This window comes from Bufo bufo, chromosome 9 (assembly GCF_905171765.1).
Source record: "Bufo bufo chromosome 9, aBufBuf1.1, whole genome shotgun sequence".
Classification (NCBI taxonomy): domain Eukaryota; kingdom Metazoa; phylum Chordata; class Amphibia; order Anura; family Bufonidae; genus Bufo; species Bufo bufo.
This window is the reverse complement of record NC_053397.1, coordinates 5,716,367-5,728,937: the sequence shown is the minus strand read 5'-3', so window position 1 is coordinate 5,728,937 and position 12,571 is coordinate 5,716,367. Positions and strand designations below refer to the sequence as shown.

The 12,571-nt window shown below is 48.9% G+C and overlaps 1 protein-coding gene across 3 annotated transcripts in view; it reads left to right on the top strand.

Annotated features, from left to right (window-relative positions):
• Positions 1-12,571, top strand: part of DNAH1 (dynein axonemal heavy chain 1) — a 47,533-nt gene that overhangs the window by 4,866 nt on the left and 30,096 nt on the right. For all 3 annotated transcript variants that reach the window (XR_005774216.1, XM_040407445.1, XM_040407446.1), the window contains 15 exons: positions 238-395; positions 937-1,148; positions 1,773-2,071; positions 4,563-4,713; positions 4,854-5,047; positions 5,233-5,458; positions 5,686-5,805; positions 6,047-6,129; positions 6,214-6,355; positions 6,560-6,715; positions 6,813-7,011; positions 7,106-7,359; positions 7,438-7,650; positions 7,985-8,149; positions 9,394-9,515. Coding sequence is in view for 2 of the 3 variants with exons in the window: in XM_040407445.1 (XP_040263379.1) it covers positions 238-395; positions 937-1,148; positions 1,773-2,071; positions 4,563-4,713; positions 4,854-5,047; positions 5,233-5,458; positions 5,686-5,805; positions 6,047-6,129; positions 6,214-6,355; positions 6,560-6,715; positions 6,813-7,011; positions 7,106-7,359; positions 7,438-7,650; positions 7,985-8,149; positions 9,394-9,515 (2,694 nt within the window). In the remaining variant the exon portion in view is untranslated. The remainder of the gene's footprint in view (positions 1-237; positions 396-936; positions 1,149-1,772; positions 2,072-4,562; positions 4,714-4,853; positions 5,048-5,232; positions 5,459-5,685; positions 5,806-6,046; positions 6,130-6,213; positions 6,356-6,559; positions 6,716-6,812; positions 7,012-7,105; positions 7,360-7,437; positions 7,651-7,984; positions 8,150-9,393; positions 9,516-12,571) is intronic.

The window sequence follows — 12,571 nt, the reverse complement described above, 5'->3', positions numbered from 1 at the left end:
GTCAGTGACGGCTCCGGGCCTCAACCCCCCCTAATATCAAACATTACCTAGATCTAGATTTCAGGAAGTCGGTGACAACCACAGAGGCTCCTATTTCTGTTCCTGCCGGGGTTGTCACCCAACCTTTCCATAGTAATGGAGTGACGCCCCCTGCAGGACACTAGTAAAGCTGGGTGACGTCGACGGGAGGGCTCCGCTGGGGCTGACATTTACCGATTCCCTTGTCTTTTCTCCCAGCATGCATCACCAGCTGGAACATCTGGAGATGGAGATCGGCCTGGACTATGAGCGCACCATGAACCAGCTCGTGTTCGACCGACTCGTCTCCTCCAAGCCCCAGGCGTTTCCGTATGTTACCCTCCCAGACAGAGCCGAGGACGGGGCCCTGAGCAAAGGTGCAAAACTGTAGGGCATGACATGGAAAGCAGTATCAAGAGCTCTGCATACTGTCAGCGAATGAAAACTTTCTTGTACAGACCTCATTTTCCTTTAGGGCTTTGTTACTATTGTATCCAGACCCTTACATGTTTCCTGCACTGATACATTGTAACAAACTGGGATTTGTCTTGATCATGTGTCTGGATACAATTGTAACAAACCCTCAGCTGTGAGACACAGTGGGGCACATTTACTGACTTTTTACACGGGTCTTAGTTTTCCCCTCTGCGTTTCCGTAAGATCCGTCTGGGCGCATCTGTGGCAGTCCGTGAGCCCAGAGTAAAAACCACGCCAGGTGCACATGTAAATAAATTTGCCAGAGCAGGAGGCCCCGCCCCTATCATGCCCAACTGGCGTACATGGCGCAAAACCGGCCATGCAACCAAACATGGTCTTGCAGCGAGACAGCAGAGGGTATTCGCGACACTTTTCACGTGTTGCAGGTCCCTTTTTGGGCTCCGGTTTTTACGTTTCATCCTCGTCTCTTGTTCATCGTAGGATTCATTGATGTTCCCAATTATTCATTTGCCAAGAAGCGGGCTTCGTTCACGTTCACCACCCTGCTGACCCGGTCAGAGGTCATCACCTCCCTCTGCAAAGTGCGAGCTGAATGCAGCAAGGCGTCCGTCATGTCTCTCTTTCATCCCACCCTGGCCAAGTGCGTCCGGCTGGAGGAGTTTGAGCAGACGCAGTCCCAGGCCTTCTCTCAGGTAGCCTTCCATACATATTCCTTATCACAAGGGACAAAGCGGCTCCAAAGTGACATCACGTCTTGTTCTCCAGTCACATCCAGAGCTGCATTCACAGTGCTAATGGCCGTCACTTGTAGTCCCCCACAATGCACTGCGCTGAAGTCAGAAGACAAGTTCTGCAGATTTCTCCTCCTCCCCATTTACAATACTGCTACTTGCTGTCAGTGAATGGTACGTTCATTCTTTACTCTCAGAAGCTGGAAATCCGCCCTGATAACGTGCAGCTTACACAGGTGCAGGGCTCGTTACAGTGTACCAGACCGCTCTATTCTGATGGTACATATAGGATTTCAGCCTCTGAGTTGAAACAATACAAGTATACATTCACTGACAATAAGCAGAGATTGTGAAAGCTGCAACCAAAAGGGAGTTGGAAAGTTGCAGAATGTAAATAAACATTACTTACAGAAGACTGACCCGGCCCTTTAAGACGCTGGACCCTTGAGGTTCTGCCAGTTCTAGGTGATGGCGGTGATATCCTAGAGGGGTGTCGGGGCCGATAACGTATAGCAGGTGGTGCCCGGAGGTGTGAGCGCCCGTCCACGAGACAGATCTCATGATCTTCCACTCATCTTTCTCTAGGTCCAGTTGTTCCTGAAGGACAGCTGGGTGAGCACCCTGAAGAACGCCGTTCGCAGCAGCCTGAGGGACGTGGGGAAAGGTTGGTACGACCTCAGCGAGTGTAACTGGGAGGTATACCGCATGTCCAAGCTCCGGCAGCTGATGGAACTCATCAAGTTCAACCTGCAGGACTCTCTGCGCTTCCTGGTACAAGATTCCATCGTCAGCTTCACCCAGTTCATATTAGATGCGTGTTACAGCGTCTTATCGTGTCCTGAGGAGCTGGACTGGGGCGGGGACCTCATCAACAGCCCATACAAGTAAGAAGCCAAGTGCCGCAGCCAGAGCTTCCTTTCTATCCACCCATCCGACAAGTTCCACCGAGAATTTGTCACTGTATATACCAGTGATGGCAAACCTTTTAGAGACCGAGTGCCCAAACGGCAACCCAAAACCCACTTATTTATCACAAGGTGCCAACACAGCAATTTACCCTGAATACTACAGTCCAATATAGTATATCTTCCATGTACTTTATCACTTCGCTATAATAGCTACATTCAGTGCGCTGCCTGCGCTGTTCATAGTGCGCCCTGTGCTGATGAATGGCAGGAAAAGTCTAAGGCATATTAGACTTTTTCCAGGGCGTGGGTGCCCACAGGGAGGGCTCTGAGTGCCACCTCTGGCACCCGTGCCATAGGTTCGCCACCACTGGTATATACATTGCATTACTAATTGGTGCAGTCACTGTGTACATACATTACTTATCCTGTACTGATCCTGAGTTACATCCTGTATTATACTCCAGAGCTGCACTCACTATTCTGCTGGTGCAGTCACTGTGTACATACATTACTTATCCTGTACTGATCCTGAGTTACATCCTGTATTATACTCCAGAGCTGCACTCCCTATTCTGCTGGTGCAGTCACTGTGTACATACATTACATATCCTGTACTGATCCTGAGTTACATCCTGTATTATACTCCAGAGCTGCACTCACTATTCTGCTGGTGCAGTCACTGTGTACATACATTACTTATCCTGTACTGATCCTGAGTTACATCCTGTATTATACTCCAGAGCTGCACTCCCTATTCTGCTGGTGCAGTCACTGTGTACATACATTACTTATCCTGTACTGATCCTGAGTTACATCCTGTATTATACTCCAGAGCTGCACTCACTATTCTGCTGGTGCAGTCACTGTGTACATACATTACTTATCCTGTACTGATCCTGAGTTACATCCTGTATTATACTCCAGAGCTGCACTCCCTATTCTGCTGGTGCAGTCACTGTGTACATACATTACTTATCCTGTACTGATCCTGAGTTACATCCTGTATTATACTCCAGAGCTGCACTCCCTACTCTGCTGGTGCAGTCACCGTGTACATACATTACTTATCCTGTACTGATCCTGAGTTACATCCTGTATTATACTCCAGAGCTGCACTCACTATTCTGCTGGTGCAGTCACTGTACACATACATTACATATCCTGTACTGATCCTGAGTTACATCCTGTATTATACTCTAGAGCTGCACTCACTATTCTGCTGGTGCAGTCACTGTGTACATCCATTACTTATCCTGTACTGATCCTGAGTTACATCCTGTATTATACTCCAGAGCTGCACTCACTATTCTGCTGGTGAAGTCACTGTGTACATACATTACTTATCCTGTACTGATCCTGAGTTACCTCCTGTATTATACTCCAGAGCTGCACTCACTATTCTGCTGGTGGAGTCACTGTGTACATTACATTACTTATCCTGTACTGATCCTGAGTTACCTCCTGTATTATACTCCAGAGCTGCACTCACTATTCTGCTGGTGCAGTCACTGTGTACATACATTACATTACTTATCCTGTACTGATCCTCAGTTACATCCTGTATTATACTCCAGAGCTGCACTCACTATTCTGCTGGTGCAGTCACTGTGTACATTACATTACTTATCCTGTACCGATCCTGAGTTACATCCTGTATTATTCTCCAGAGCTGCACTCACTATTCTGCTGGTGCAGTCACTGTGTACATACATTACTTATCCTGTACTGATCCTGAGTTACATCCTGTATTATACTCCAGAGCTGCACTCTCTATTCTGCTGGTGCAGTGACTTTGTACATACATTACTTATCCTGTACTGATCCTGAGTTACATCCTGTATTACACTCCAGAGCTGCACTCACTATTCTGCTGGTGCAGTCACTGTGTACATACATTACTTATCCTGTACTGATCCTGAGTTACATCCTGTATTATACTCCAGAGCTGCACTCACTATTCTGCTGGTGCAGTCACTGTGTACATACATTACTTATCCTGTACTGATCCTGAGTTACATCCTGTATTATACTCCAGAGCTGCACTCACTATTCTGCTGGTGCAGTCACTGCGTACATACATTACTTATCCTGTACTGATCCTGAGTTACATCCTGTATTATACTCCAGAGCTGCACTCACTATTCTGCTGGTGGAGTCACTGTGAACATACATTACATTACTTATCCTGTACTGATCCTGAGTTACCTCCCATATTATACTCCAGAGCTGCGCTCACTATTCTGCTAGCTATTGGAAACAGTCAGTAAGCTGAGCTCGGAGTAAGTGGGGGTACTTCTTATTCCCTCATGTCACTGTTTCTGAGCTGCAGTTTGTATTATGCTCTGGATCATGTTCCCATCCTCGCCGGATCGGTCAGCGGTTCGGCAGGGGATCTCCTCTGTGTGTTATATCTTCTGATCTGATATATGAGGTGGATTTGATGTTTCTGTCTCCTTCTCCATTGAAGACCTCGGAGAAATCCGATATTCCTGCTGGACCTGGTGCTGGACGGCTCCGGGGCCCACTTCAGCACTCCGCTGGAGAACTTTGAGAGCTCGCTGGTGACTTTGTTTGATAAAGGGATCCTGGCAACTCACAGCGTCCCCCAACTGGAGAAGGTGAGTGCTGCTTTACGTCTGTCCAGAGGGAGCGGGGGAGGGTGTAAAGTAGTCACAGCCCCGCCCCCTGTTACTGGCATCACTGATATAATACAATGAGCACTACTGAGCTTTGCCCTTTTTGTTTCGCACATGCTCAGTTTGTGCTGGAGGACCTCTTCATTAGTGGCACTCCGCTGCTGGAGTCTGTCGGTCTGCATGAACCCGCGGTGGAGGAGCTGCGTAATAACATCCGCACGGCCATATGTAAAGCTTTGATACCACTGAAAGCCTACGCAAAACAGTACGAGAAGTACCTGGACCTCAACAACACGGACGTGGAGACTTACATGGAGTGAGTGCAGTCAGGGGGGCACTTACTTTAATGTATGGAGACAGGGCAGATCAGTCGTGCAGTATACCGGACTTTCTGATTTGTCCTGCTTGCTCTATACACTTGTGGGTCGCTTGGGGCACATCACACACAAACGGCGCCATTTTTGCCCCCCGAGTGTAACCATAGTGTGGGTTTCTCTGCAGAGCCTTCCGAGCAAAGAACCCCACAGCGCCAGAGGTGAGACGAGCCGCCGAGGAGCATCTGCTAGAGAAGGAACGCCTGGACAACGCTCTTCCCAACTCGATCATAGTCGGCCCCTTCCAGATCAACATAGAAGGGGTGAAGCAGAATCTGTCCCGGAAAAGAAAGGCCCTGTCCAACGCCCTGCTGGAGCTATTCGCCAAGAACGTGCACAAGGAGGTGGAGGAGGTAGCGTCCATCCCACTAGCTCCACTGTCACATGCGCACTTCTGCTGGTTCCCGCTAGCTCCCAGGCGGTGTGGACTCTTTTCTGTTTGCACCCCTTGCCGGTTCCGTTCCTGTACGGGGGAAGCTTTGCTGTATTGCATTTTGGGTGGCGCAGTAAATACGGCAGTAGAGAAATGTGTTTCAGCTTATTTCGGCTTCTTATCCCGTCTCCTCGTTGCCTTTCCCAGATTTCAGAGCAGTTCCGAACCATCAGTCGCAAACTGTACGACAAGCCAAATAGTGTTGAGGAGTTGACTGATCTGCGGGAGTGGATGAAGGGGGTACCCGAGCAGATTAAATCTCTGGAGGTGAGACCCCTCGGATGTGTCATTTACACTTATGTTTCACCAACCCCAATATCTGCATGGCACCGCTGATCACCCAGAGGCTGGAAAAATCCTGCCGAATTCCCACATCTGCACCAGCACAGAGCCCCCCCCTCATCATTTATTACATAGATATGGAGCACGGACTGTGGCCCCTGGAATTCTCTTCATGAACTATACAGTGACTTGCCTATGTATGTGTCTTGGCTTCTCTTTATTTCAGGAGCAAATAGTCAAAGTGCTGGGGGATTACGAGGTGATAGATGCGTTCTTCTACAGCTTGTCCCAGGAGGACTTCAGTGCCAAGTGAGTGCTCCAGTCCATACTATGTCCAAGTCCTGCTCAAAATGATGGGATCTTACTCCGCACCTCCTATTGTTCCGTGGTTAGGTGGTTCGTCATTGCCTGGCCCCATAAGGTATCGACAACTATGGAAACCTTGCGGGAGCAACACCTGGAAGATGAGGAGAGATTCCGTAAAATCCAGGTTATGGACCAGAACAATTTCTTGGAGAGACTGGACACCTTGCAGGTCAGTACGGCCTGGAGGCTCCCGTGTCTCTCTGGTTCATGAGATGATGGGTCATGAAGACTTTGTGAACTGATTTGATATTAGGGGTTCATCTGATGGAACGGCAGACAGTCGTCGATACGTTGATTCACACGCCGATCGGGCGCATCTTTTCTATTGCTGATATTTCCTTCACAATAATCGCCCTGTAATCTTCATCCTAAGATGGTTGTTGCCGGATTCTCCACCTACGTTGATATAAACCGCGCTCATGAGACCGCCAATGAGGTCCGACGGGTTCACAAGCAGCTTATAGAGTCTCAGCAGCTGGCTCAGCTCTACAACAACAGGGAGAGGCTCTTTGGCCTCCCAGTCACCAATGTAAGTATCTCACATGTCATCGTCTTGTGACGTAACCGTAAGCCACGGCGACTACCACGCTGATGTGGTGACCAGGCTCTTTTTTTACATCCGATAGTATGACAAGCTGGTAAGACTGGTTAAAGAATTCCAGCCCTTCCGAGACCTGTGGACCACTGTCTCCGACTGGATGCGCTGGTACGAGAGCTGGATGAACGACCCTCTTTCCACCATCGATGCGGAGCAGTTGGAAAAGAATGTAATGGAGTCTTATAAAAACATGCACAAGTGTGTAAAATATTTCCGAGACATTCCAGGTGGGATCACGTTGTCTGGCCTCTTCTGCTCACCCATGGAGCCGCATTAACCTCCTTAGCAGTCTTCTTATGTAATTCCACCTTCCTTCCGCAGCCTGCCAGGAGGTGGCCCAGGACATCAAAGGACGAATTGAAAAGTTTAAGCCCTATATCCCATTAATACAAGGTCTGCGAAACCCCGGGATGAGGAACCGGCACTGGGAGATTTTATCGGAACAGATAAAGATAAACGTCAAACCCAAGTCCAACCTCAACTTCACTCGCTGCCTGGAGATGAAGCTCCAAGACCACATCGAAAGCATCGCCAAGGTGGCCGAGATCGCAGGGAAGGAATTCTCCATTGAGCAGGTGATCTCGCTGAGACGGTTTCGCTCTCTTTCTCTCTTTATATACATTGAACTTTATTTAACATGACATTTTTTTCAGGCTCTGGACAAGATGGAGGGAGAGTGGTCTTCAGTACTGTTCAATGTCCTGCCCTATAAAGAGACAGGGACGTTTATCCTGAAGAGCCCAGAAGAAGCCTCTCAGTTGTTAGATGACCACATTGTCATGACCCAAAGCATGTCCTTCTCTCCCTACAAGAAGCCTTTCGAAGATCGGATCAGCACCTGGGAGAGCAAACTCCGACTGACGCAGGTGATGTAATGGGAGGCTTCACTGTGACTGATGACATCACTGAGCCTGGCATGGTGACATCTGTTATGTGCAAGGTTCAGGCTAAAAGTGAAGAAGTGGAAATCTGGGGGCTCCTTGTTATTTATAGAAGGAAAATTCCAATAGTCTGGCATTATTAGGACTTTCAGATATTGCAAATGATAAGGCACCATCTGTCTGGTGGCTCCTGAGGGTTCTGGTCAAGTCTCCAGCTTTCACCCTGATCTTCAGGTGGCATCATAGACCCTTTATGGAGAGTCCAAGAGCTTGAAATGCTGAACTATTAGGATAAAAAACTGCTGTCTGCTTCCCTTAGGATGTGTTGGAGGAATGGCTGACCTGCCAGCGCTCCTGGCTCTACTTGGAACCCATCTTCAGTTCAGATGACATTAACAGACAACTGCCGGTGGAAAGTAAACGCTACCAGACCATGGAGAGGACCTGGAGGAAAATCATGCGCAATGCAGAAGAGAATAAACAGGTGTGAGCAGGACTGGAGGAGGGATAGGACTGGAGGGGGGATAGGGCTGGAAGGGGGATAGGGCTGGAAGGGGGATAGGGCTGAAGGGATATAGGACTAGAGGGGGGATAGGACTGGAGGGGGGATAGCGCTGGAAGGCGGATAGGGCTGGAGGGGGGATAGGACTGGAAGGGAGATAGGACTGGAAGGGGGATAGGGCTGGAGGGGGGGAAAGGGCTGGAAGGGGGATAGGGCTGGAGGGGGGGAAAGGGCTGGAAGGGGGATAGGGCTGGAGGGGGGATAGGACTGGAAGGGATATAGGACTGGAGGGGGGATAGGACTGGAGGGGGGATAGGACTGGAGGGGGGATAGGGCTGGAGGGGGGATAGCGCTGGAAGGCGGATAGGGCTGGAAGGGGGATAAGGCTGGAGGGGGGATAGGACTGGAGGGGGGATAGGACTGGAGGGGGGATAGGACTGGAGGGGGGATAGGACTGGAAGAGGGATAGGACTGGAGGGGGGATAGGACTGGAGGGGGGATAGGACTGGAAGAGGGATAGGACTGGAGGGGGGATAGGACTGGAGGGGGGATAGGACTGGAGGGGGGATAGGACTGGAGGGGGGATAGGACTGGAAGAGGGATAGGACTGGAGGGGGGATAGGACTGGAGGGGGGATAGGACTGGAGGGGGGATAGGACTGGAGGGGGGATAGGACTGGAGGGGGGATAGGACTGGAGGGGGGATAGGACTGGAGGGGGGATAGGACTGGAGGGGGGATAGGGCTGGAGGGGGGATAGGGCTGGAGGGGGGATAGGACTGGAAGAGGGATAGGACTGGAGGGGGGATAGGACTGGAAGAGGGATAGGACTGGAGGGGGGATAGGACTGGAAGGGGGATAGGACTGGAAGGGGGATAGGACTGGAGGGGGGATAGGACTGGAAGGGGGATAGGACTGGAGGGGGGATAGGACTGGAGGGGGGAGCAGGACTAGAGGGCAAAGCAGGGCCAGAGCGTGGAGCTGGGCTAGAGGAGGGAGCAGAACTGGAGTGCCATCATAGGAAACATGGGCTATGATAGTGCGGAAGTATATACAGACAACAGCTCTGTAGGAAATCACATGGACGCCTCCCTCTCCACCAGAACTGCACTGTGTGAACCACAAGACTTTTTTTTCCACAATGATCATTATATATGGAGATCATTACATACATGGGCTGAGCCCTGTACTCGGGCACATGGGGATCTAACTCACTATTCTTCTCCAGGTCATTTCCTTGTGCCCAGATCCTCGTCTCCTGGAAAGTCTTAGAGAATGCAACAAACTGCTGGAACTGGTGCAAAAGGGACTCAGCGAATATTTGGAGACCAAGAGAGGAGCATTTCCCAGGTGAGAAAACATGAGCCTTGTGGTGAGCGCCTGAGCATTATACTGAGCACCTGAGCATTATACTGAGCACCTGAGCTTTATACTGAGTGTTATACTGAGCACCTGAGCTTTATACTGAGTGTTATACTGAGCACCTGAGCTTTATACTGAGTGTTATACTGAGCACCTGAGCTTTATACCGAGTGTTATACTGAGCATTATACTGAGTGTTATACTGAGCACCTGAGCATTATACTGAGTGTTGTACTGAGCATTATACTGAGCGTTATACTGAGCACCTGAGCTTTATACTGAGTGTTATACTGAGCACCTGAGCATTATACTGAGTGTTGTACTGAGCATTATACTGAGTGTTATACTGAGCACCTGAGCATTATACTGAGCGTTATACTGAGCACCTGAGCTTTATACTGAGTGTTATACTGAGCACCTGAGCATTATACTGAGTGTTGTACTGAGCATTATACTGAGTGTTATACTGAGCACCTGAGCATTATACTGAGTGTTATACTGAGCACCTGAGCATTATACTGAGTGTTTCTACTGAGCACCTGAGCATTATACTGAGTGTTGTACTGAGCATTATACTGAGTGTTATACTGAGCACCTGAGCTTTATACCGAGTGTTATACTGAGCACCTGAGCATTATACTGAGTGTTGTACTGAGCACCTGAGCATTATACTGAGTGTTGTACTGAGCATTATACTGAGTGTTATACTGAGCACCTGAGCTTTATACCGAGTGTTATACTGAGCACCTGAGCATTATACTGAGTGTTGTACTGAGCACCTGAGCATTATACTGAGTGTTGTACTGAGCACCTGAGCATTATAATGAGTGTTGTACTGAGCATTATACTGAGTGTTATACTGAGCACCTGAGCATTATACTGAGTGTTATACTGAGCACCTGAGCGTTATACTGAGCACCTGAGCATTATACTGAGTGTTATACTGAGCACCTGAGCATTATACTGAGCGCCTTAGCATTATACTGAGTGTTGTACTGAGCACCTGAGCATTATACTGAGCGCCTTAGCATTATACTGAGTGTTATACTGAGCACCTGAGCATTATACTGAGTGTTGTACTGAGCACCTGAGCATTATACTGAGTGTTATACTGAGCACCTGAGCATTATACTGAGTGTTATACTGAGCACCTGAGCATTATACTGAGTACCTGAGCATTATACTGAGTGTTATACTGAGCACCTGAGCATTATACTGAGTGTTGTACTGAGCACCTGAGCATTATACTGAGTGTTGTACTGAGCATTATACTGAGTGTTATACTGAGCACCTGAGCATTATACTGAGTGTTATACTGAGCACCTGAGCATTATACTGAGTGTTGTACTGAGCATTATACTGAGTGTTATACTGAGCACCTGAGCATTATACTGAGTGTTATACTGAGTACCTGAGCATTATACTGAGTGTTGTACTGAGCACCTGAGCATTATACTGAGTGTTGTACTGAGCATTATACTGAGTGTTATACTGAGCACCTGAGCATTATACTGAGTGTTATACTGAGCACCTGAGCATTATACTGAGTGTTATACTGAGCACCTGAGCATTATACTGAGTGTTGTACTGAGCATTATACTGAGTGTTATACTGAGCACCTGAGCATTATACTGAGTGTTGTACTGAGCACCTGAGCATTAAACTGAGTGTTATACTGAGCACCTGAGCATTATACTGAGTGTTGTACTGAGCATTATACTGAGTGTTGTACTGAGCACCTGAGCATTATACTGAGTGTTATACTGAGCACCTGAGCATTATACTGAGCACCTGAGCATTATACTGAGTGTTGTACTGAGCACCTGAGCATTATACTGAGTGTTATACTGAGCACCTGAGCTTTATACTGAGTGTTATACTGAGCACCTGAGCATTATACTGAGTGTTGTACTGAGCACCTGAGCATTATACTGAGTACCTGAGCATTATACTGAGTGTTATACTGAGCACCTGAGCTTTATACCGAGTGTTATACTGAGCACCTGAGCTTTATACTGAGTGTTATACTGAGCACCTGAGCATTATACTGAGTGTTGTACTGAGCACCTGAGCATTATACTGAGTGTTATACTGAGCACCTGAGCTTTATACCGAGTGTTATACTGAGCACCTGAGCATTATACTGAGTGTTATGCCTCATGCACACGACCGTTGTGTGCATCCGTGGCCGTTGTGCCATTCTCCATTTTTTTTCGCAGACCCATTTACTTTCAATGGGTCTGTGGAAAAATCGGAAAATGCACCGTTTTGCAGCCAAGACCGTGATCCGTGTATCCTGTCCGTCAAAAAAATAAGACCTGTCCTATTTTTTTGATGGACAACGGTTCACGGACCCATTTAAGTCAATGGGTCCGTGAAAGAACACGGATGCACACAAGATTGGCATCCGTGTCCGTGATCCGTGGCCGTAGGTTACTTTTTATACAGACGGATCCGAAGATCCGTCTGCATAAAAGCTTTTTCATAGCTGAGTTTTCACTTTGTGAAAACTCAGAACCGACAGTATATTCTAACACGGAGGCGTCCCCGTGGTGATGGGGACGCTTCAGGTTCGAAAATACTAAAAGAACTGTGTACATGACTGCCCCCTGCTGCCTGGCAGGTGCTGCCAGGCAGCAGGGGGCAGCCCCCCCCCCCCCCTGTAGTTAACACATTGGTGGCCAGTGCGGCCGCCCCCCCCCCTCCCTCCCTTGTAGTTAACTCATTGGTGGCCAGTGGGCCCCCCCCCTGTAGTTAACACATTGGTGGCCAGTGCGGCCGCCCCCCCCCCCTCCCTCCCTTGTAGTTAACTCATTGGTGGCCAGTGGGCCCCCCCCCCTGTAGTTAACACATTGGTGGCCAGTGCGGCCGCCCCCCCCTCCCTCCCCTGTAGTTAACTCGTTGGTGGCCAGTGGGCCCTCTCCCCTCCCTCCCCCTCCTAATTAAAATCTCCCCCCCTATCATTGGTGGCAGCGGAGAGTACCGATCGGAGTCCCAGTTTAATCGCTGGGGCTCCGATCGGTAACCATGGCAACCAGGATGCT